General features: G+C 37.7%; 2 protein-coding genes across 2 annotated transcripts; both read right to left on the bottom strand.

Moving 5' to 3' along the window:
• Positions 1-718: 718 nt before the first annotated feature.
• On the bottom strand, positions 719-14,311 carry LOC132843182 (proton-coupled zinc antiporter SLC30A1-like). Its single transcript, XM_060866333.1, has 2 exons — positions 13,486-14,311; positions 719-6,152 (listed from the first exon to the last, which is right to left on the bottom strand). Exons 1-2 carry the CDS (start codon positions 14,051-14,053, stop codon positions 5,230-5,232), a joined length of 1,491 nt encoding a protein of 496 aa, XP_060722316.1. The 5' UTR covers positions 14,054-14,311; the 3' UTR covers positions 719-5,229.
• A 3,305-nt stretch (positions 14,312-17,616) lies between these two features.
• nek2 (NIMA-related kinase 2) lies at positions 17,617-24,971 on the bottom strand. Its single transcript, XM_060866332.1, has 9 exons — positions 24,805-24,971; positions 23,539-23,756; positions 22,744-22,987; positions 22,520-22,602; positions 22,302-22,428; positions 21,773-21,977; positions 20,822-20,876; positions 20,402-20,478; positions 17,617-18,187 (listed from the first exon to the last, which is right to left on the bottom strand). The coding sequence occupies exons 1-9, from the start codon at positions 24,898-24,900 to the stop codon at positions 17,991-17,993; spliced, it is 1,302 nt and encodes a 433-aa protein (XP_060722315.1). The 5' UTR covers positions 24,901-24,971; the 3' UTR covers positions 17,617-17,990.
• Between the last annotated feature and the right edge of the window lie 734 nt (positions 24,972-25,705).

The raw sequence follows: 25,705 nt of genomic DNA, 5'->3' as shown, positions 1-25,705 counted from the left end.
TCAATGTTGTTAAAGGAAGTTCTTTTCTGCATGGGATATTCCTGATGTAAGCAGCAAAAAAAGATGATAATGATATTAGTCAGTGATTAATGGGCAATTTATCAGTTTTTAAATGATACATTTTAAAGATCTCCAATCTAATCGCTATTCCCTTTGACATATCCTTTAGAAATATCCAAGTTAGAGGGTGTGGATGTTTGTTCATTGATTGTGAGGTCTTATCATTTCTCATGTACTTTTGTACATACACGTTTTCCACGTTAACTTTTAAAATACAGCATAATTTCTCCATCCATCAAACAGGCATTGTTTGAAATTTTTATATTATAAATTTACCACAAAGAACACCAGACGTTTCAGGAATAATATTAATATGAAGGATAAATACACATTCAATGTTACTGTAAAGTGTGTGACAGTGTCATTGAGAGGCCCATTTCCATTAGATTTGATGCTACCTGTAGCTGCTGTGTTATGCATTATGCACTGCTGCCATGCAATTGTCTGTAGCAAGGCGCTACTGAAGTCCTATAACTTCATCTGATATAATAAGAATGAAAAACAAAAAGAAATATGCAAAATTTAATATAGTGTATTTTTTCACGTTTAAAAGTTCACGTATAAAGTGCTCAAAAACTTTAAAACTTAAAAATATCAATGATCTTTATACAAACTGTAAATACACTTTTATCAGGAAAAAACACACTGAATACCAAAATACTGAACAGCCATGTTTAATTCACAATAACATATCCAACATGAATATATCAAAAACATTTCAGCTGGTGTGTTCTAGTCTAAAATCCTTACAGCTACAATATATAGAAAGAGAATGTGTGTGCATCGGGTTAAAAAAAAAATCAGAGTAACTATTAAATACAAACACAGGGGCATTTTGCACATGGTCTCATCAGGAATATATAAAAGTAGATTAATCAATGGATTATTAGTTAAATACTAAAATGAATAGCAATGTATGGGCAAGCTAAGCATTTTGGAAACCACATTTCATCAAAAAAAAAAAAGTAATTTGGCCCAAAAATAAAGTTTGCTGCTTTTTGTTTTGTACTAGTGTCATGAGGCTAATGTATCTTCCAGTTTAGCATTATGCATACTGCATGTTTTAAATGGCTCACATTCATGTCAATACATCACAAACTCAAATCAAATGGCATAAAAAAAAAAAAGAATACATCCAAATTAATGAACAGCAGTACAACTTTTTTGTCATACCTCATATACAGAGTAATACAGAGTGATAAACTATGTGCTGCGAAAGAAATTATTCTGGCTTCATGATGGGCACTACTGCTGTTTAACTCCTTGACATCATTTTGAACCATAAATGATAACAGACCCCCATTTAATTTTTTTTTGTTTCATGAGTTATGATCATCAGTATTTGCACATAGATATGTTTAACACAAAAATGAACAATGCAATGATCGCTTCAGATTCTACTTCTGATAGTCTGAGATACAAAAGGTACAGCACATGCTTCATGAATGCAGAAATTACCTGGTAACATTAAGCAAGATTAAAAACAGTCTGGAAAATAAAGTCTAAAGCAAAATCATAGTGACCAACACTGAAAGCTGGGCATTCAAACGTAACGAGCTCAGCTGAATATTAACACAGCTATCGGATTTCAGATTCATGTGATTAAATTCTCATCCCAGTACAATCCAGGTACAAGATAGATGAATTGATCAGGTGAAAATTGACTCATGTCAGAAAACGTATAAACAAATCAGTTTGATATGCAAACCGATTAAAATAGAAATAAGAGAATGGCTGCACTGTTTGTTTATTTTATGCTAAACTAGAAATATAACTGAACAAATGTGTACGTTTAATTTCTGGCCAAAATGTTTTATTCATTTATACCATGTGGCAGAAAATCAACAAGTGACTTTGTACTGTTTAAGACCAGCACACACGTTACAGAACGAGGACAAAATCTGGTTTGCATACTTAAACTGATGAGATGGAAATAAGTGAAATGAGACATGAATTATTGTGGCTAAGCATCAAGCTTGAAAATACGTATCTTTCTATTTGCGTTGATTAACAAAATGGTGGAGATGCTTTAGTGCTCTGTATAAAGAGCTCAGCATTACAGGAATAAGAGAAATCCTATACAGCATTCCTTCTAGTTCTCAATGTGCCATTGTCATCACTCTGTGCTAATTGCACAAGGGGACGAGTGTGTTGTGAGGAGTGTGCATAACAAGAACAACACACAAACACAGACACAAGTCTCAACATTTACACCCATGCCAGTGTTTCATACACGAGTCACATATTATATGATCAAGTAAATGACACAGTCTGATCCGTACAGTCCTGCTGATGGACTAAACTACATCTCCGTTTAAATTGTTTAATTCTAGTATGTTTGCTCTTTTTGATTAGCAATTATCCTACAGAGTCAGAATATCAGAATTATATTTTATAATTTCCCCCCCAACTAAATCAAATAATAGGTTTATATCAATTCACTAATTTTTAACAAATTCTAATTTCTGTAGAGGTTGTAGTATTTACATACACCACAAAACGTGTACTTGTTAATATGGTTATACCTTCCATAACATGTATGCAAGGAGTCTCCAGTGTCAGCACTTTGTAACAGTCAGTATGATTTAGCACTATGTGGGACACATTAATAAATGAAAAAAATGTACTTTTTGGCAACTTGTTGTGGCACCAGAGAAATCATTTACACTGTGGCATGCTGTCATAGATAAATATACCATTTCAGAGTGTTAACAGTAACTCCTTATAACACAACACCTTGCCATATTATCAAAGCTATCATTCTGTAGGTGAGTGTTCATAATCATAATTTGAATCAGTTGTGCATCCTCGTCAAATTTGTTTGAAATGATGTCCACTTATCATTTTAGAGATTATAATTTGAATGAGCTCCAATGCATGAACCTTGGCTAGGAGTTAATAATGGCTTTGTCTGCAGTCATCACAACCAGCAGTCTACCCTGTCCTGTTATCAGAAACAGATTGAATTTTCTACAGAAATGGACACGTTTAATAAGTCGACCTAGACCCCATTTCAGCCAAGACATGAGCTTTAGAGCCACTTTATTTAAAATGAAGCCAATGTGAAAGGATTATCGTCAGCCTTAGAGCCTGATGGCAGTTTAAAAAGGATAGTAACTTATATAAGTTTACAGGAGAAGCACAGTCAGCCTAATCTGGAGCACAGACAGGTCCAGGAAAGGACTAGCACTTTGAAAGCTTAAAACTAATTTTTTTCAGTCAAGAAAAGCAGAGAAACTGTGGGTTATTTTGTTAAGTTTGTTGCTGAAGCAGCTTTAGCAAAGTCCTTGTTGATTTCTCACATCCACTTGTTAACTTGCTAACATGCTAATTGGCCGTCATGTACAGATGGACGGGCCAAATTAATAAACCTGTTCGGTTTATAAATATTAAGCATTTTTTTGCTCTTGTTTAAATCATCAACAGAATCAGATTACACAAAAAGTGATCAGATTGGGTAATATCTACTCCAGTGATGCAGACAAGGGGATTCAATCAAGTGGAAGTCAATGAGGGCTCCTTAAAACAGTACTGTCTGTACTAACTAAGCTAGTGATGTGTGGTCATGCAAGAATTGTAGGTACAAATGTATAAGAAACCCAAGCCAAACATCCCTCGGCATTGTACTGAACCTTCCAGAATTGTTCACAATGGCGTTTAATGCTTCAGCACGCGAGTCATGCTCATGTGATAAGAACACCCCAACCCATGAAGCATCAGCATTTCCCAAAAATAAGGAAATGAAACGATTGCAAAAATGCATTGCAGCATTAAAGGATTGCTGAAACGGTACTCAGAAATATAACGAGTCTCAGCACAGCACAGTTGAAAATACTAGTAAAAATATTTTACTTTACAGCATAGTTTTTTTTTTTGAAAAGAGTTTCACACCTTATTTTTTATAAATGCATTAACAAATCTAAATATTATAAAAGTCTCTGGAAAGGAAAACAAAATCATTTCTAATAAATTAAGCACATAAATTATTATTTGTTTATGAAAAATTGATCATGGATGTATCCAGAATGGGAAAAGAATATCTATTCATTAGAAAAAAAAAAGAAAGAAAAGTCCTTTAACTTGAGCAACTTGCAGCTGGATTTGCATGCGTGTGTTGCAGTAGATCCACAAGATAATGACGACACAGCAGATTCTCAAACGCCAAAAGCTTTTTGCATAGACGCGCACAAACATGCTTAGACTTAGACAACGCTTCACAAACATGGCACTCACAACGCACACATGCAGCAGCAGGTCTGATCAGAGGTCAGCCATCAGGCAGTGATAGCTCACGCTTCAGAGCTTGTGTGTGTGTGTGTGTGTGTGTGTGTGTGTGTGTGTGTGTGAGGATCATGTAGAATGTGTCTGGACCACAGAGGAGATTTGTTTCATTTGTCAGAACAGCAATCAAGCAATTTCTCTTGTGAATATTTTTCCAGTGGATTCACTTCATGGTTGAAGCACTCTTGCCTCATCACGGTCTCAATAGATGCGCCAATACCATTTTAGTTTCTGGATCCACTGAATAAATTGTACAATGAAGCCTTTTCCGATGCTCCTTACTCCTAGCACCAGTGTTATCACACCTTTTACCACTCAAAGGCATGAATCCACAAGTTTAATTTGAACCGTCCATTTTCTCCATGTAACTGCCTTGTTTACACTTTAACAATCACAGAAGGTTGTGTGTGTGTGTGTGTGTGTGTGTGTGTGTGCGCACGGGCACAGGTAAACACCCCTTTTGCCATTATTCCCTTTCATTTACCTTTGATGTAATGGCAAGTTAGGATAGAATGAATGACCCTTGCTTTTGGTTTCACTCTCACCCGACGAGTGAAACGCGTCCTCATAGCGAGCTAACTGTACCTCAGTCGGCTTCGTTCAAAGCCGGCTGAGGGACAGTTTGTAGAAATATGAATTCTGTTTTATTGTCTACATGAAAGATTGGTCAATGCTGATGGCATGAAATACAGCAAGGGGGCAGATGACGTGTCCAATGCGATCCAGTGTTTCGATACTGAGATCATATCATAGCTCAATATCAGTTCGGTGCATCCCTCTTTGTCTCAAATGGCTCTGGTTTTCTAATTCATTAAGTGTGCAGGTAGTTTTGGATAGATTTATGGTTTCTGGTGTCTTTATTAATGAATTCTTTGTACTTATTCTGCCTTATAAAGAGGACTCCACCTCTCTGGTGAGGTCACTTGGAGCAACTGAAACTTTAGGTTCACTTTCCAGAGACTCACTAATGACCTCCAGAGTACTGGAAATGGGGGGATCCGCTTCGCTCCCACTATCCGTATTTGTGTTTTTGTTGTCAGGGGGTTTGCCATTTTGACAGCAGAGCTTAGCAGCACACTGTGTGCGACAGGAGAGCTCACAGAGCGAGGCGTGTGACTCAGAGCTCACCATGACAAACTCAGGCTGGATGGTGGTGGCGTGGATGCCTTCATCATGAAAGAAGGCCTTCAAGCGCTTTGCCACGCTCATATAGGAAGCTGGGTCTCGACATTTGATGTGTGCTGTGGCAATGATGCGACTTCCGGCAAGCTGCCAGATGTGGAGCTCGTGCACAGCCAGAACACCATCGATCTGCCGCAGGCGAGCGCTTAGGAGGCTCACGTCGATCTGCTTGGGAACAGTCTGCAGCAGGATGAGGGCAGACTCCTTCAGGAGCGGGTACGTCGTGTACAGTACAATGCAGACCATGATGAGGCACAGAGTCGGATCCAGGTACAGCACCCAACAGGGCCCCGCTATGTTGGACATGGTGTTTGTGTTGTTGTGTTCTGCATCACCAAAGCCCAGTGTGTGGTTAGGGTGATATTGGTCACTGCAGTGCGTGTTGGCAATGCACGTGTTGTTGCAGGGAAGGTCTGGCTCACATGGACGCCACACAAAGGTGAAGATGATGGCGTTGACCACGACAATGACAGAGCCAAGCGCGTCACCCATAACATGAAGGAAAACACCACGCATGTTCAGCTGGGAAGACGAGGATGAATCGTGCTCAAGCTCAAGGTCATGCTCGTGCTCAAGGTCAAGGTTAGGCTCGTGCTCCAGCTCGCCGTTCAGCTGCACAGCTGAGAGCTCTGCCACAAACACACACAATACAAAGAAAACACAAGAAAAACGTTATACATAACTAAATTTTTCATACATAATCAAGTAATGAATACTTAATAAAATAGCAAATAAAAACGAGAAACAAAAATATATACATTTTTCAGCATAAATTATTCTAACTGCCAAATTATTCTAACTGCCAAACAAGCATTTATGCCAACATCACCTAGTCAAAAACTATACAGCTATTTAAATAATAGGAATTTTTCATTTTAAAGGATTTTTAACAAAAATTAAATAAATTAAAGCATGTGGGGGGTTTTAAGCACCAACTGGATCCCAGCTAGGGCTGGGCAATAAAACGATAACGATATGTATCACAATAGACACGTGATCGATATCAATAAAAAAAAAAAAGTGTTCAATGTTTTTTATTCTTCGTCGGAAGAAAACCGAGGTTGCGAAGCAAGTTTGGTTGCATTAACAAAGGCACTCACTCTCTGGTAACCTAGCAACGTAGGGAGTGACACGCTAACAGCCAAACATGTAACAGTATCACGTTTGGTTGCGCCATATCGTTGTCTCGTGCTTGAGTAACCGGCAACTGATAAGCAGAAAATGAGCGCCGCAGCGAGCGAGTAAATTGTAAATAAAAGAGGAAAAGTCAGCTACTTTTTCATATTTCTGCAGGTTTTATATTTCAAACAATGTTACTGTACTGTATCAGGTTTGTGTTTTATATTACAGCTCTATCTCAGTCTACCTCAGTTTTATTTATGTTTACAAAACACTGCACATATTTTACAACACTTTATTTACCAGAAGGTGAACAGCTGGTGAACTTCCTAGCACTAAACTTGAAAATGAGAAATGAGAGAAAGACGTGGTCCGTCATTGTCTGGAGGATAACTAGCCAGTTGATAAAACGCGTGTCCCTGAGAACTGTAAGTGGACTTATGTTTTGGGTTTATTTAAGCCTGTTATTGTATTAGTCTATAGTTCTTGCAAATTTAAAGTAGGTTAGCAGGTGATTTTGTTATTTGAGTTCTTCACCTGCTAGCTAGGTTGCACGTGCCTGTTTTTAATAATTGTTAAACATAGTACAGAGTCTGTGGTCTATCTCACAAAGAAGCCCTGTCCCCGGGCAACCCTACCACCTTAACTAACAAATTTTCTGCGGGAAACCCTGTGAAACACTGATATCGTGATACAGTTTTCAGCCATATCACCCAGCCCTAATCCCAGCATTTAAATGGAACATGATGAAAGAAAAACGGTTTTAATTAGAAATCTCTTAATGGACTGTCAACAGACCATCAGTGTAAATGCAAGCCAAGAAATCCCAAAGATTAAGTGAACAAACTTGCAGGCAAACAGCAAAAAGACAACAGTGAGGTAAGTGCTTTGTTACCTACAAAGTATGAAATCTTAAAACTAGCCCCTGGAAGAAACAGCATAATAGCCATATAGTGTATGTAACTAATCAAGCTTTTATTGTGGTATAAAAGGTTTCTTGAGAAATCATGTAACAAATGGTTTAAAAGTTAACCAAAAACATGATGAATGCTGTATAGGAACGAACATCGAGAAGCGGATTTAAAAAAAGTTTGTAACTAAATGGATTCACAAAAAAGAACAAATTCATTACTTAATTTTGGTTATATGAAGTTACTTTAGTTATAGTTTGAACTGCTTCAGCCATTGCAGGAAAAAAAAATCATATGCAAAAAAAAGCACATCATCCAAAATAAAACATTGTGACATAGTATTGGAGTAATTTATATAAAATCTTATAGAAAATAGTCTGACATGATAGTTTAACTGTTAAGCTCATGTGTTTCTTTGTGTACTAAGGAATGTGAGATCTGTTACCAAAAACTAATGTTAATTATTTATTAATTGACTGATATGATATGTGCAGATAAGCAGCCTGTCATTGCACTGCAACACAACGTCAGTTCTTACAAAACATCATTTTCTCCCATGTGACCGGGTTAAGACTGGAATGCATGTAGCGGTGTGAGTGTGTGTGTGTGTGTGAGTGAGTGAGTGAGTGAGTGAGTGAGTGAGTGAGTGAGAGTGAGTGAGAGAGAGAGTGAGTGAGCGAGTGAGTGAGCGAGCGAGTGTGAGTGAGTGAGTGTGAGTGTGTGTGTGTCCATACAGCTCATAAATTCATTAACTAGCGCACCAGGCAACAGAAAATTCCAATGTGCTTGCCCAGTTTTTAACAACCCTTAAACTATATGTCGATGGTGTTCTGACCTAATTATGTGCATTAATACAGACTGCTTAAGTGCTTGAATTTCTGTTATGGTAAATTTTGTAGAGCATGTCTCAGGTAAAACGTGCTAAAAACATTGTGTTTGCACCACAGACAAAAACAGTACATTTTAGACAACATTTTGTGCTCTGTTCCTTTGATGTTTCCTTTTTAATTTGATATCAGTTCGTGCTCACTGAAGTGCTTACATACACAATGACTATGTCGTGAGAGCATTAGAATTACAGCATAGAACGGTTTTGTGTTGCGCTCGAGTATATTTTGCTCATTGTGTATTCACAGTCTTTTGTGTAGTCTAACCGAACGAGTCTCTTATCCAAAGTTGAAACTATAGTGTGGTCGTAGAGGGTTATACGATAACCGCCAACTCATTTGTTTTAGTTAAGGTGCAGACAACAAAACAAGGAATTGTATATTCTAAAAGTATCTTTTATACAAAAGATGTTTTATAAGAGGTTACATACCACAATTGAGATTAATGACCATTCAAATTAACTGCAAGCCAATCACTTTTTTAGATGAATGTTTGTGCTCTTTGGGTCTTGTACCCCTTTTCCACCAAAAAGAACCGAGTGCTGGTTCAGAGCTAGCACTGGTGCTGGTTCAAAGTTGGTTCCACTGGCGAACCTTTTAAGAACCAGTTTGCCTTTCCACCGGCTAGAGAGCCATCACAGAGCCGAGTCTGACGTCACTGTATACGTGTCACGTGTCCCAGCAACGTTAGCGCAGCAGCAGCAAACACAAACACAACAACAATGGCGGATGTTGCTTTACTGTTAATGCTCATGGTTTTGTGAACCTACATTAACACCCAAACGTGGCGAATCCAACGTGTACATAAATTATTATTATTTTTCTTTAGAGGCTGTAGGGAGGTTGGTGCCATTTTTGTTTATTCCAGTTTTTCTCCTGTTATGTGGTTAGAAAAGGACTGGGGGAAGGACTGAGTTAGTGTCATTTCTTTTCTGAAGTCATTGACTCTTGTTTTGGTACTCCTTTACTGTTGTTAGCATGATCGGTTACAATTTTTTTGGTATATAGTTTTTGTAAAGAACTTTTTGAAGGTACTGTGTTTCGTGCTTTTGCAGGGCTTGAACTGGTGGTTTCAAATATATCATTTTCTTTTTGTTACTTCCACAGCTACCCCTAAACTGAGGTGGGATGTGCCACCAGTGCTGCTGCAATTTTTCAAGATTGCCATAATTATAAATATAAGAAGAAAAAAGATATTAATTTGAACTGGGACGAAGGGGCAGGGCTTATTTTCAGAGTGCAGAGGACATTTTTCCTCTCAAGTTATTAGTTATTAATCCACAGCTCATTACAGCTGATGTTCGCTAACGATATATGATCAACCCGAATACATAATCTATTTGACCTTTCACCTGGGCTTAGTGATTTGTCCAACCCTCTTAGTATCAGCCAACCAGAAGTAAATAATATTCCTGGGATGAGCGATTTGAGACCTATTTCTATAAATGACATCTCAGCACATAGTTCTGATCATATCTTGTGTTGTTAATACAGTGACGCCTGAACACGGAGTGTACTTAAGCGATTGAAAAGCTGCGATAACAGTTATCAGTTGTGCAGGCATGCTTGGTGTCACGAGAGATGAACTTGAAACGCTACTCCTAACCCAATTTATTACTGCATAACACAAGAAAGCACTTTTCCAAGAACATGAGTTAAGATTAAGAGTTTAGGTTTCAGAGCTCATGCTGAAACACACCAAACAATCAATAAAATCACCCATGAACACTACGTAAGCAGTGTTTACAACGAGACCTACAGGCCTGGCACTAAAATGAACTAAACTAAAATGAAAAAGTATATATATATATATATTATATATATATATATATATAGAATATTTACTTGACAAATGTGTTGTCCTTTGTAAACGTATGAATATTTTACCAGACACTGTGTCTAGGAGTCATCCAATCAGCCAATCGTTTAGCACCAGCACAGGTCAAGACCTACAGTTAATGTTCACACTTTGACTTGGACGTGTTTACATGTTAAACCTGCTGCATAAACAACGATGTGGCAATAATCATTAGAACCATGCAGCACGATAAAGACAAAGGACTCCCATTGTAGTATATTATGACGATTATAATTTCATGTCATCGTTTGATCTTATTGAATGTAAAAATATCATGTTGGGGAAAAAAATTCAAGGTCCTTATTCTTTGTCTTTTGTCTGGTCTCATCTCAGAAATCTCCCACGTGACAGTCAGTGGGTGGAGACTTGAAGCTCGTCTCTGACTGAGTATTCAGTAGATCTTCTCTTTTATAAACTGGAATAGATCATGTGATGGTTGTTTTTAACAGACATGATCCCTGAAAGGGTTAATGGAATTGGTTGGTGTGATGATGATTCTTCTTGTACTCTCTCTGTTATGGTGTAAATGTGTCGCAGCATGACTCAGTGTCCTAGTGCTGTGTGATTTTTACACACGAGTGTTTGACGCAAGAACACTTCAGCCTCGCAGCAGTTTGGGAACTTCAACACGATTCCAAAACCAACACATATCATATTCAGTTCATTCAAAGTTACGCAATTAACACTGACTTTCTTGAACTGTGTCATGTGCTTAAGATTATGCTCAAAGGCCCCTTTTCCACCGAGGCAGTTTGAGTGCTGGTTCGGAGCCAGAGCCTAATTTAGAACCAGTTCTTTCTTTTTCAACAGCCTTAACTCTTTTTCTTAAGTAGCACCAAAACGTTGCTGGTCTAGACTTAAGAACCGCTTCTGTCTGGGGCTGTGGGCGGGGCTACTGTTAGCCTTTGTATAATGTACCTTAAGTATACTAATGTTTAATACACTTTTACTTTACCGCAACATGATCGATTATCAGCACACATGATAGTAGGTAGCTACATGCTAAGGTTAACTTTTTTCTGTGTTAATGATAAAATAACGTTATGTACTTTCTCGATTACAACCTCCGTTTATACAGATTACACGGAGCTGCACGTACACATTGGATTCGCCGCGTTTGGGTGTTAATGTAAGTTCACAAAGCCATGAGCATTAACAGTAAAGCAACATCCGCCATTGTTGATGTGTTTGTATTTGCTGCTGCTGCGCTAACGTTGCTGTGTAACGTGACACATATACGGTGACGTCAGACTCAGCTCTGTGATACTCTCTAGCCGGTGGAAAGGCAAACCGGTTCTTAGAAGGTTCGCCGCAAAACCAACTTTGAACCAGCACCAGTGCTAGCTCTGAACCAGCACCCGGTTCTTTTTGGTGGAAAAGGGGCATAAGGGTACTTAGACTGAGATGGAGTAAAAATGTGAATCTTCAGAGCACCCTTTAATACAGAAAACACCATTTTCACCAACAAGGTCACAGAAGTGAACCAAATCGCAGACAATTGTGTTTGTAATTGCTTAGTTTTCAGTGCAAAAATGCTGAACTTGTGATATTTTGGAATCATCCTTCGGTCACCATGATAAAAAAAGCTATCTTTATGGCCACCTATAAAGCTATCTTGAAGCTATCTATATTTAATAAAATGAGATCTGATGAGAATTATCATTGAGAACACTATTTTTAAACAACTCATTTAACAGAAACTGTAATCAACCGAATAGGAGTCACACTGGAAATGCTAATAAAACTTCCTTCAAAAGAGATACGCAACTCAGAAAGCAGCTAAAAACAATGTGTGTAAATCCTTTTGTACTATGTAGTTAATTAGCATCTATGATAGTGTTACTATGTTGTGTGTTTGTGAACATTTGGAAGAAACTCTATATTCCTGACAAAATCCTGTCTTTACTGGGCTGCAACGATGGTATGATTTTGGATTGATGCATACATTTAAAATATTCACGACTGTAATAAACAATGGCAACAATCGTAAACTGATTACGTTTTATACACCAGTTGGTTTCTAATCAATTGTAAATGGTAAAGTAGGTTTTTAAACAGATGTGAAAATTAGCCCTTAAATCTGACACTTCAAATCAGTCATTTTAACGTCATCAGTTAACAGTAGGCCTGACTAGATTTGGTCACATGTTGATCAGAGGCTAATAAACTAAAACATATCATATTGTAACAGATTCAAAGTGACAAATATCACATTTTTTATTATATTGTGTGGAAGCGAAGGTTTCGCAGGCTTTTTCCCAACACGGCTTAAAGTGGTGGTTCTCAAAATGGAGTCTGGTGTAAAGCACAACCAGAGATTTTGGGGTGGGGTGGGTATTTGTATGTTTTACAGTGGTGGAAATCACAACTTACTTTTAGTTAAGTTGCACTTATCATCGAGTCCTAATAATTATTAGCCTGTTTGACAGATCGCTTAAATTAGTTTGGCTTAATTCAAACCTTAACTGAAAAACAAGAAAACCTAAGAATAAACAATGTCAGCTTGGAACTTCTGTGTTTGTGGAAAGTTGAGGAATAAAAATATTATTAATATTGTAGTACATTATAGGAATAAAATTATTATTATTATTATTATTATTATTATTATTATTATTATTATAGTACCTTATAAGAATAAAAGTTATTATTATTATTATTATTATTATTATACATTAGGAAAATATTACTATTACATTCTAAAAATATTATTATTATTATTATTATTATTATTAAAGTACATTAATGGAATAAAAATATTATTATTAAAGGACATATTGAATAACTAGATTATTTTTAAACAACTATCTCAAATAATTCTGAATTGAGGGGAAGGTGAATTTTTTTTTTTTTTTTTTTTTTTACACAGTTTAATGAGATCCAGGCTGCAAAGCATCTGAGAACATCAAGTACAAATGACGGCTAGTCACTAAATAGATAGCAGAAGTCTTTAGCTCGATTATATTTAAATATCAGCGACCCCCAACATTTCCTGCTCCGAATTCACCTGAGCAGGTATTTAAAGGTGATGATAAACTATTGGTGATAAAGGTGATGAGCTCTATTTCAATACAGCCTTGTACTCGGGTTGGTTTGTGTCATCTAAATGATCCTGTTTAAGCATGAACCCCTTCAGAAGCACATAAATAAAAAGGAGGAGAGAACAGTAAAGAAAAAAGCCTCCTCTCACCAGCTGGTCCTCTGCTGTCTGAGTTCACGCCGTTCGGGCTACCGTGACCGCCGACCAGGTTGTTGGTCTCCTCTCCGGTGGATCCACATTCAGTGGACATCTCGCTCTTGCTCATGTTCGTCCTGTTGTGCTTCGACTTGCCGTGACTGTGAGCGTGCGCGTGCCCGTGAAAGAGACACAGACCCAGCAGGTTAACCACGAGCCCCGCGGCCCCGACGGCGATCACCACGAGCGGGTTCTCGATCTCGTGCGGCTCGGTGAAGCGCTCGATGGCCTCGAGCACAATAGTGAAGCAGAGCGCGGTCAGGAACACGGCGTTGACGAGGGCGCCCATCACCTCAGCACGGATCCAGCCGAACGTGTTCTTGTTGGTGGACTGTGTGCGCTCGGCAAAACGCACCGCCACCAGCGCTACAATCAGCGCCATCACGTCCGACAACATGTGGAAAGAGTCCGAGAGCATCGCGAGCGACGCCGTGAGCCGACTCACCACCACCTCGACCACGAAGAAACTGAACGTTAATAAAAGCATGCACAGCAAACGGGCGCGGTTCGGTTCACAAGCCATGGTTTCACCGTACGGCGGAGAGTAAAAACAAACACACAGCTAACAAACACAACAATGCTAACCGGCTCACACGCGCACGCGCCCGGTTTACACCTATTCCTGAGCTTCTCTGGACATTCTTTAAGTCCGGAATCTCACTCGCGACGCTTCTTGTCTTGATCGTGACAGAAGAAAAGAGATCTTTTGCAGACGGAGTTCAAACTTTGCACCCGGACCGGCAAAGTTTCCACACGGAACAAGGCAGATTTCCGTGACCACGCCTACAACGCTATACGTCATCAGCCAGCGGTTAGGGACCGAGTATAAATTACAAAGCGTACATTACTTCCTGCAGCTGTATTGCATACATTTTTTTACATCCACATAAAACTGCAGTTCAGTTGTGTTCTCCTTTTGGCTGCGTCTAATTTTATGATTTTATGAACATTATTATTATTATTATGTTATAGTACATTATAGGAATAAAATTATTATTATTATTATAGGAATATAAATAATAATTATTATAGTACATTATAGAATTATTATTATTATTATTATTATTATTATTATTATTATAATAATTCAATTAAGCTATTGCACCTATATTTTTAATGTAAAACGTCTCTTATTTAATTCTTATGTTCTTTTTCACTAAAGAACTAGAGAATAAAAATATCTATTTTATTTAGTTAAAGAATTTGTGATTTTAGAGTTAAAATAGAAAAGATGTTATGTGTCATGGACCATACTTGAAAAACAATGGGTATATTGTTTGTGGGCTGAAGTGCAGCTCTGTGTTTAGAAAAAAAAGTATTTAATTAAAAATAAATACCATACCACCCTTTATTTCCCCTGGTACAAGGGGACATTTAGAGTTAAACGACATTAATATTAATTTTACATTCCCACTCAGGTTCCCATAGGGGTTAAGGATAGAAACATGGAAGGATATGTAAAGGTTGATTGAGGGGATCACACCACTCAGAGTCTACCAATTTAGCAGATTTTGATTTTGCAATACAAATTATCTGTGCTCTGACTAGGCCATTCAAAAACATTGCTCTTTTAAAATCATTGCACTGGTTTTCTGACTTAGATTTGATCATAAATCTCTGACATGATTTATCTTGGTTAAATTTCTTACGTTGCAAAACACTACAATTTTAATATGGATGTGCAAACTACGTATATACACGATTAGTAGTAGTTCATATTAATATATGTTATAGTAACTATGGTGTTGGAAAACTCGTTTAATGAGTTCATTAATTGAATCTATGTCCGTCGTTCTGCCTGCATTGGCATTTATAAACAACCCCTAAACTCTTCAGTCATAATGAAACCCACGCCGCTTAGCTCTCACTCGCTTTTACACGCGGCTGATTTTTTGCAAGTGGCACAAAGGATATAGCAAAACAAAGAGCGTGTGCACAGATTAAGGAGACATGTTAATGCTTTAAATAAAATAAAAATAAAAAACACATCGAATAACCGACTATTAGCTAATGGCTATTAGCACGCAGTTCATTCATTCATTCATTCATTCATTTAATATTTCCCCATTTGAAACACAATGCACACGTTTATTTTCTATAATTTATTCCAATTATTCACGAAAAATTGGGCGACTTGTTGCATGTTTTCAGGCGAAAGAAGAGCCGAGAGATCAAGAGAGATTTAGACCTAAAGAACATTCTCGAGTCGTGACAATTGTTGTGGTGTGGATTATACGGTTATTGTTCACACGTTTCGTAACTTACCCCGTTTAACTGTTGCCCAGCAGCGGGTGACGTACTGGAATTCAGTAGCTGTGTGTGCGTGTGTGTGAGAGAGAGAGAGAGAGAGAGAGAGAGAGAGACTGTGTATTTGTGAGAGAGAGAGAGAGACCTTAAGCAAAATCAGAGAGAGAGAGATCAATTAAGCAAAAGTCACTGCACCAGCTCACGAGGTATAACTAAATATTTGGATATAAAATGTTCCAAGTTTTAAAAAGATATCTAACTTTTCTAGCTAAAAAGTATGTTTTCATTATATGTGTCCTTGAACCTCTAAGCTTTGCTCCAAAGCGATAGCTCACTAGAGAAGACAATGGCTTTGTGACAAAGAAGGTAATGAGTTCATGCTGGTACTGCCAAGTTGTGGCTGCTTGTGTACTCGAGCGAGGTCATTAGCTCTCAGGCGCTCTGTTGTGTTAAAAATGAGATAAATGTATGCATGTCTGCCAAATGCTATAAATGTTACTTCATGCATTCTTCCCTGTAGAAGAATCCAGACTAGTCTGAACAGTTTCAATTTACAGAAACATAGGCCAAGCTAGTCAGACTGGTAGACTTCAACTTGGTGAATGTAACCCACTGGAATTTTGATTTGGTGATTTAAAGCTGAAATATACACAATACAGCCAAAGTATGTGGACAACTGACCATTCCACAGATATGCCATTCATCCATGCAGACTCCACCCATAGGATGGTTTTTTGTTTTTCGCCCCATTCTGTATAAATCCTGGAGACTGTTGTGTGTGAAAATTCCCGGAGATCATCAATTTCTCAAAAACTCAAACCAACATTTAAGCTACAAACAAGCATCAATTCCCATCTTTTATCTATTCTGACGTTTGATATGATCTGAAGCTCTTGACCTGTATCTGCATGATTTTATACATTGTGTTGCTGCTGGATGATTGTCTAATTAAACTGTACAATAACTGTAATAAAGCCTGACTGTACAGGTGTTTCTAATAAAGTGGATGTATTTATGAGTGTATGTTTCAGTAACGCCAGAGGAGACACCAGCTTAATAAAGTTGAAGAATGTATAAAGGATATTATTCGCACTTCTACTGGATTCTGACCAGACTTGTACCAGGACCACATGCAGCTAAACTGGATGGCATTCAGTTACATCATGTGAAGCAATAAAAGATGGTGGAGTGGTTAGATACTTCATATCCAAGGACGCCTTTATTTCTGTGTTATCTTCTGGTTCTCCTTTTTAAATCTTCTACTGTAGCCAGTCTTACCAGAAGCATTGTTTACACTCTGCATATCTTTTTAAACAACTTTAGAACATAGAATTTTAAGTGCATACTGTACCTAAATATTTTGTCTTCTGGCTCCAGTTTGGCTTCGTCACAGTGAATTTGGGTAAATGACCCTTGTGGCAGTGAGAGACCTGCCTTACATTTAGATTTCTGTAAAACTACTTTGTTCTGTAAAACAAAATCCATTCTTAAAGACTATACATAAATAAAAACTGCATTATAATACTGGTGAAATTTGTCAGGTGTCTACATTTTGTAATAGTCCATGTTGCTAATATTTAGTTTAAACTAGACTTTGAATGTGAACAAAGTAGATGCAATAAAAGACTTGAAAAATCATGTGAATCGTAACGTGTATAAATATGTGGGATTTAGTAAAAAAAAAAAAAAAAAACAACACTGAAGTTTAAGTGTATGTTAAGTTTTGTCCTCAACTGTGGGTCAACTCAAGTAAGGCTTCCGTACATTTCAGTAAGCTCATTTTCTCTTAATTTGAGAATTATTTTTCAAAATCCATTGTGAAATAATCAGACAAGAAAGTTTTACCTTTTCTTTTAATCAACACGTACAAGCAATTTTCACACCACAATCTATACTCACACTCTCTCAGACATAACATTAAATAAATTTACCCAGTGTTAGACCATTAATCAAACTTGCACTTTCTGAAACACAATAAACAGAACATTTCTTGAAACTCTTTATATTAAGCTACATGAAAAGCCACTTAAAACAAAGTCAAGTTGTCCAGCTACAGTTGATTTTGTGTTCTACAAGGAAAACAATCAATCTTTCTACAAGGCTTTCAGTCAAGAGTTTAGTAGATGCTTCTGATGCTTTGTGGAGAGTTTGTGATGTCATTCCTCAGGGCTGATACACTGCTGAAATCAGGACTGGGTTATAGACAGTGAATGTTAGCGAAGACCCAGCATGGGCCTGCACTTCAGTGGATAATTTCTCTCAACGTCTCCTATGTTAACGGCGTGTAGTTTTGTAATGAGTACGTGCTCCTGAGGTCGGATGCCGACCCTCTGCTCAGGCCACGTGTTCTCTTTGTTGTCGCCTGCAAAATGGACTTTCTTCTTTCCAGGTGATGTGTTCTCTCTTTTGTCTGCAAGTTAAGACACAAACATGATCTTCATCAGTCAGAAGTGAAATGGCATAACACACTGAGAGCCTATATACACAAGAGGTAAAGCTAGTACCTCTAATATATAACCGGATATTTTACATAGACTCAAAGCTTAGAGGGTTTATTTATTAAAGATGTGGTAAAACACGATTTCACTTTTCTAACTTTAGCTAGTGTGTAATGTTCCTGTTTGAGCATAAACAACATCTGCAAAGTTACAACATTCAAAGTTTTAAGCAAAGGGAGATATTTGATTTTAAAGAAATCCATTTCTAAGGACTACAGCAAACGGCCGGAAGGGACTACACGACATTCCTCCAGGGTTGCTGACGTCACTAACCCCGATATTTACATAAACCCCTCCTCCGTGAATATTAAAGGGGGGGGGGGGGGGGGGGGGGGTGTTAGGGATCAATGGTTAAAATTTATTTCCGAAAAACGTGCACTAGGCAGTTAGCGAATCACAACACACGGGGCCAGCTAACCAATCTAAGCCCATTGCTATTTTTGAGGGACTGGCTTCATAGAACCCGGAATTCATCAGACCGTTTTACAAGGAGGGACAGAGCAGTGTAGAATAAAGGTAAAATATATGAAAAATTATGCAATTTTTAAAAAAACGAAGCATGAACATGTTACAGTGCAACCCACAAACACAATCAAGCCTTCGAAAAAACATGTTTTACCACTCTTTTAAAGCTGAAACAAATCCACTTAATGTGGCCCGTTAACTGTGTTCCTGAACTATAATTTCTGTATTAACCTGCAATCTGAAAACCTCTCAACCATTAAATAGAAGGAAAAATGAAAAATAGTGTGCTTGCATGATACCACACACAATTTTTATTTACACAATATTTAAAAAAAATCTATTTATAAAATCAAAAATCTATTAATGTACATTTGAATAAACTGACTAGTCATGTTGCTTAGTCTTCTATAAGAGCAGTTATTATAGGATCAACACCCAGAGTCAAATCTCATGAGTGTTTCTATATAATTGTGTGTTTTTACAGTAAATTCTGTGTGAGAAACTAGGAAGAATGAACAAGAAGAGGCCCTTGTTCCAGCTGTTAACTTTGTAACATGCTAGAAAGATGGGAACTTTATGGAAGTGTGTGTATGTGTTCGATAAGAACTGAAAATGGAATGTGGCCTTGCAGACATGATGACGCAAAGGGAAAAATCGTCAGTAACCAGGGAGGATACATGAACACAATACATTTCCCCTCCTTAAAAACTATAAACAATTTTAACAAATTTTTTTAAGTCATTCTAAAGACATTTTTAGACAGAAGATCAGATATCTTTTCTCTTGGGCTTTTCAGTGATATCTTCATTAACTAAAACTTAGACATTGGATATAGTGCTTTTCTTTGAGGGATAGGCCCCTTTGGTTTGAGCATTGGAAAGGATAGGAAGAGAAAAAGCACAACTCCATTTAGTGACAAAACATTAATCATCAAAACCATACCTCTAAGGTTAACCTACAAAACTAAACTAAGAACATGTTGCTATTTTTGTGATGGACAGATCTCAGTCGATGGTCTAAGAAAATAAAACTAAGCAAAGCTAATTTATCCATCTACATTTGTCAATACAGGAGCATAATTGGTTTGTGTTTGACTCATTGATATGAAGTTTTCTGTGCAAAGGTGTTTACTTTTTTTTTGTAAGAAATCTCGAGTTAACACTTGGTACAAAAAACTGCAATTTTAAAAGTTTTCCAACACAGTAAAGAAAGTCTTCAGAATAGATGGCTTTAGCGGTTTCACTCCAAAATATGACAGTGTTCTTTGTATTATTAACTTAAAAATTACAAATACAATAAATCAGCCAAGAAACTGATTATTTTCTTACAACAAAACACCACAAAATGTTTTAAATGTTTTCTTATAAGGAATGTTTTTCTGATAAAAGTATTTCTTTTCTAACTTGGCTGAAGGACACTGATCCATAATAATGATTTCTTAAGTGTGCTCATTTATTAGCCTGAGAAATCTTTTGAAATCGCTGCATTTGCAGAGGTCAGTTTGTGGGTTGTTTGCACACAGGTTTATTTATTAAAAATCATAAAAAAAATAAACACAAAACCAACAAGTAACATTCAAAACATAAAATTCATATACACAAGCCATGGTCAGCTGTTCTCTAAGTTCAGAGGGTGCAGTGGCTTCCTTTTCACAGCCATACCTCTGTCTTCTGTAAACAGTGGAGAGTGCGCCCTCTGCTGCCTCATCATATTATAGCTCTTCATCAGACTCTCTGCTCTGTGGAGACAAGACATTTCATTTACACTGGAATCATTCATTTTGGAGCAAAAATTATTTAAAAATGAATACATACAGATTTAGCCAGGACATCTAAAATGCAACACTAATAGCTAATAAACTTACAGCAGCAGATGAACACTTGAATTATTAGTACAGTGCAAGTACTTTTTACTCTTGAGTAAATGTACTAAAAACAAGTCAATTAACAACAGGGCATCTGGTGATTTTTTTTTTTTTAAATAGGTTATATATTTTATACATTTTTAAAAGACAAATTGTGAGGAATCTTATTTTGATTTAATATTATCACAAAACATAATTAACTCTTTAAAAGGTTTACCTGGCCAGCTTCTCATTTGCTATTCTTTCTCTGATGCACAGTTTCTGCTCCTTCTCTGTAGGGAAAGGAGAAATCATGAAAAATTAAAGTGCAGTAACAATGTTGGATCTGGGTGATGTGTCAGGTCACAGTTTACTGAATGACCCAGACATTCTGCTCTGCTCAGCATCAGCCATGCGGTTATCACTTCTCCTCACAGTGGAATGTGCTTCGGTTCTCCGTCTAAACTGAAAAGGACCCCATCAGTATACCGTAGATGAGCTTGAAACATTCTGCATATAGAAAGATCTTCTACGAGTATCTCAAAGTTGTTGGACATTACAGGAGGACACTCATTTTTGGTTATTCTTTGCCAAATACTAACTGTGCAGGTGCAGAAAATTTGGTAATAAGTGCTTTGCAAAAAATACTAAAGAGTGTGTGTGTGTTGGGGACTGCTGCTGGATATTTAAATATTACTCATTGCAGCGGACATTTGGTTTTGTTTATGACAGTGATAAATATATCACAGCTTTAGAGCTAAATAGAAACAGCTTGCTATTAAGCCATTCTAGGGAGTGCACTGTTGGTACTGAACCTGTGTTATACTGTAGCTTTGTGCCTTTTCAGTAAAACAGCATGTGAGCATGATACTGCTTTTACACAACAGTTCTAATTAAAAAAAAAGGCAACTAAGTGTTATTTTGCAGTATAGCGAGTAAGATATTTGTATTTGTTTTTGCTCCATCAACAACAACAACGCATTGCTTGTTGCCATGCCAACACACAAACTAACTGACCACCTGTAGTAAGCGTAGCAACAGTTTCAGTCCAGCATAGTAATTAAACAGTGAAATGTCCAAGGCTTTTAAACTAAATATCAGCACTCCAGGAACACTACTTGACCAGTTAAATTAGAGGACTGGAACAAACTACTGTATAATGAAGTATACTTAAGAATAATGATCTTACGCTCCAGTCTCTCTTCTCGCTCCTTGAGGTCCTGTTCGCGCTGGCGTAGTGCCTGCTCTTTCAGCTTCAGTTCCACCAGTTTAGGCTGCTCCAAGTCACATGACCCCCGCTGCTGCTTCGCCTGAGCCTTCTTCTGCTCCCGAGCCACATGCGTGGAGATTAATGAGCTCTGGAGGATCGACTCCACTGACGGACGCAGGTAATCCTGACAACATAACAAGGCCAAATGAGAAACTGGTGTAAGCAGCAAGAAGTAAACTTATAGGTTTATACTAATGTGCATATTCTAACTTGTATGCTGGACTACATAGATTAAGAATAAGGAGGATTTTAAAAAAAAAAAAAAAAAAAAAAAAAGGTTAACAGAAAAATTTGTAACTTATGCTTTGGAAGTAAATATTTAGTTAAATGTTTTAAGTAAGAAGTCTCCACTGTTATTTCTGTTCAGTCTGCAGCAGATCTGGACTGATGCAGAAAATCAGGACATTTGTATTTATTGTATTTCTTTTAATTTAACATGTAAACAGACCTTGAGATGCAGCATCCTGCTCAGTAGTGTGTTCAGCTCATCTGAATATCGGTATGGAATCCTCCTAAATTTCCCCTCTGTGATCTTCTCAGCCAGTTCCTCTTGGTTATAGGCTGTGAATGGGGGCCTGCAAATTCCAAGAGGGATTAAAATGTACAACCACATAAGAAGCTGTCACACCAAAACGCTTGATGGGGAAAGGAAGTTTGAGTACTCACGATAAAGCACAGAGTTCATAAAGCAAACATCCTAAAGACCAGATGTCTGACTTTTCGTTGTAGGACATGTGATTCATTTGTTCCTGTGGGCAAAACCTAGCATGAAGTCACTAAAATGGAGGACATTGAGGACCCGGTCTCAAATGTTCTTGGTTGCATTTCCCAAAATCATTTCAAAATTAAAGATTAAGAGAGAATGAATGATTCTGGAGTGTATTACTTACAGGTGACATGTAATACGGAGTTCCCACAAAGGTTTTAGCAAAGCTTGTCTCGTGTCTAAGTATCCGTGCCAGGCCAAAATCTCCAAGTTTTACATTCTGCTTGGCATCAAGGAAAATGTTAGCAGGCTTCAGATCACGATGAAGGACTGTGCTGCCTCCGTCGTTTTTTCGGCCATGACACTCTTTCAGTGCCAGAGACACCTGAGTCAGGACACACAGGATAAACTCCTCCTCCAAATATCTCCTGTCAGACAGGGGGACACGCAAACATACACGTGTGAGCACACACACCATACAAAAATAAACAACAATGTTATTAAAACATCTGAGAATTCTGTTATAGCAAATAATTAGAGACAGAGCAGGGTGATTCTGCCTGATGTCAACCCTAAAAGTTGATGATGACAATAATGGCAGCATGTCTCAAAGAGCTTCATTTCTCTCATCACAGCAAAAACAAATATTAATTCATTAACTAAAGTACTATCATACATAAAAACTGTTAACACAACACAATTATTTTATGAGTATTACATGATTCGGATAAGCGGTAGAAAATGAGTGAGTGAGAGAGTGCTCTTTGGAATTTGTCTAAAATAAAACGCATTAGAAAGCAGCTGATATTACACTCTAACAGAGCTCACCATGCAAGCTTAGACACAGGACTCCTACATGTGCTGCCACTTCCTCCCAAATGGATTTAAGAGTCCGAACTAAATGCATGCTGAATATTTCAGTAGTTCATATAAGCAAATCCTAATATGCCATGATAGCAGGAAATGCAAATGCAGTTACCTCTCTTTAATGCACTTGGTGATGAGAGTGGCAAGGTCCCCGCCCTCACAGAACTCCATCACAATATACAGTGTGGTGTTTGTGCGGTCAATAATGCGGTCATAGTATCTGACTATGTTAGGATGTCTGAGCTCTCGCAGCAAGTTCACTTCTGACACCAACATCTGCTTCTCCACCTCTGCCATGGTGCCGTAATCCAGCTCCTTCCACACCAGGATCTAACATGCCACATTACAGATCAAGACAGATTGATTGTGTTTTTTTCCTCTCTCCATCAATCCACCATCCATTTTTATCCACATCCAGGAAACACAGATGATTTAGAAACTTTCTCTAAAACCGTTCCATTTATCAATAAACCTAATCAATCTGTGCAGTGTTTGACATTTTGTTTAAAACAATACATTTCTTTAAAGTACTTTTTTTTATGAACCACATGAAAAAAAAAAAATCTCAAATTGGACATGTTTATATTTCTGTCATTTAGCAGACAAACCTATCTAGAGTGGCTTACAATTTATTTCATTTTATACATTTGAGCAATTGAGTGTTAAGGGCCTTGATCAGGGGCCCAGCAGTGGTGGCTTGGTGTACCTGGGATTCGACCTCATGACCTTCTGATTAATAATCCAACACCTTAACCACTAGGCCACCACATCAGTGTAAAACTGTCAATGTAGTTTATAAAGAACACAGTGCTGTTACATTTTTTTAAACCTGATTTCTGCTAGGTGGGTTAATTTTTCATGACAGCAGGTCCAACAGTAGTTCCGGCTGCAAGGCAAATCACAGGTTCATATTAACGCGCTAAACTTTATAGTTCTTTTAGTAACAAAGGCACTGGGACTTGTATTATGGACTCTGTATAATTCAAAATAACAATAAACCGATTAATGTTTTTGTGTTTGGTACAAATACAGGGAGCCTAGTGGTAAGGTGCTGGATTACTGATCGGAAGGTTGTGAGTTCGATTCCCATGTCCATCAGGCTGCCACTAATGGGCCCCTGAGCAAGGCCCCTAACCCTCAATTGCTCAGTTGTATATAAAAAAAGAGTCGCTCTGAATAAGTGTGTAAATACACGAGTATCTTATTTGCTTCGTAAAGCGTTACATTCCTGGGCATCATATTACTAGCAATAGCAAACACGCTAACTAACACGCTAACTATCATTAGCTAACACGCTAACTAGCTTTAGCTAACACTGTCGCTGTCGTGCAGGTAAACGGTTACAAACACAAGGTGAAGCGTCACTACATCTAGTTACCTTTCCGTCTGATTTCCTCCTAATTTTCTGGCACTTTCCGTACGAGCCGGAGCCGATGGTGCTGAGAACCTCGTAATCCTCAGTGCGGGACGGCATTACGGCAACAAAACAATCCTGAAACGTTTGGACGTTCAAAACTCTATGTACCTTTTATATTGACGGCAATATACTAGGCTGGATCTCAAACGCCTTCTTACGTCCTTTATAGGTCAACTAGATAGTGTGTTAAAGTACAGCTCAAGTGCCCTACGTAGTGCACAAATACAACCAATAATCAGCGGTTTTAGAGTGAAGCCGAAATAACCTTTTTTTAAACGGCCGCTCAAACCATGAAACGTGATTGGTCTTTAGAGAGCAGCTGTCGACGATTCCATTGGTTGAAAGTAGAGAAACAAACGCTGCCGGTCGCCTAGCGCCAGTTACTTACCAACCAGATTTAACCGCGAGAGCACGCGGGACAGAAATGGGCGTGTCACAACTTTTAAAGAAACAGAGACTACTAATAAACACTGATCGCCTGAAAGAGAATTAAATTTACTTTAAACCATGATAACCGATTCAGTGTGAATCAAGAGAACAAAGTGATTCAGAACAGAATTGAAAAATGTAGAAATCAGGATTTCAACTGAGACTTGTAGATGTTTCTGTAACTCATTACATATAAGACAATCTGTATAACTGATTTTGTCTGAAAGCGACAACAATATATCATAATCTGATGGTCTGCTTGGGGAAAAATGATCTACTTCTGTTTTCTTCTTCTTCTTCTTCTTCTTCTTTAAACTCATTATCACCATTGTCTTGATTCATTCATCTTTCTAAACGGATGTGAATGTGGAAGTGAAATTAGAAACAAACTCATCATACATGAAACCCATGAAAAACTTCATAGAAATGAAAA

Source organism: Tachysurus vachellii, chromosome 3 (genome assembly GCF_030014155.1).
Source record: "Tachysurus vachellii isolate PV-2020 chromosome 3, HZAU_Pvac_v1, whole genome shotgun sequence".
In the NCBI taxonomy this organism is placed as follows: Eukaryota; Metazoa; Chordata; class Actinopteri; order Siluriformes; family Bagridae; genus Tachysurus; species Tachysurus vachellii.
The sequence above is the reverse complement of the archived record's forward strand: the minus strand, read 5'-3'. Positions and strand labels throughout refer to the sequence as shown.

Excerpts from the sequence above, each read along its gene's own strand:
- LOC132843182 (XM_060866333.1), bottom strand. The coding sequence starts at position 14,053 with ATGGCTTGTGAACCGAACCGCGCCCGTTTGCTGTGCATGCTTTTATTA. Across the intron at positions 6,153-13,485 it reads AGACAGCAGAGGACCAGCTG|AGCTCTCAGCTGTGCAGCTG; the intron begins GTGAGAGGAGGC and ends TGTTTGTGGCAG.
- nek2 (XM_060866332.1), bottom strand. The coding sequence starts at position 24,900 with ATGCCGTCCCGCACTGAGGATTACGAGGTTCTCAGCACCATCGGCTCC. Across the intron at positions 21,978-22,301 it reads GCAGGATGCTGCATCTCAAG|GATTACCTGCGTCCGTCAGT; the intron begins GTCTGTTTACAT and ends TTATGTTGTCAG. Across the intron at positions 18,188-20,401 it reads ACTGTTTACAGAAGACAGAG|ACAAAAGAGAGAACACATCA; the intron begins GTATGGCTGTGA and ends CTTAACTTGCAG.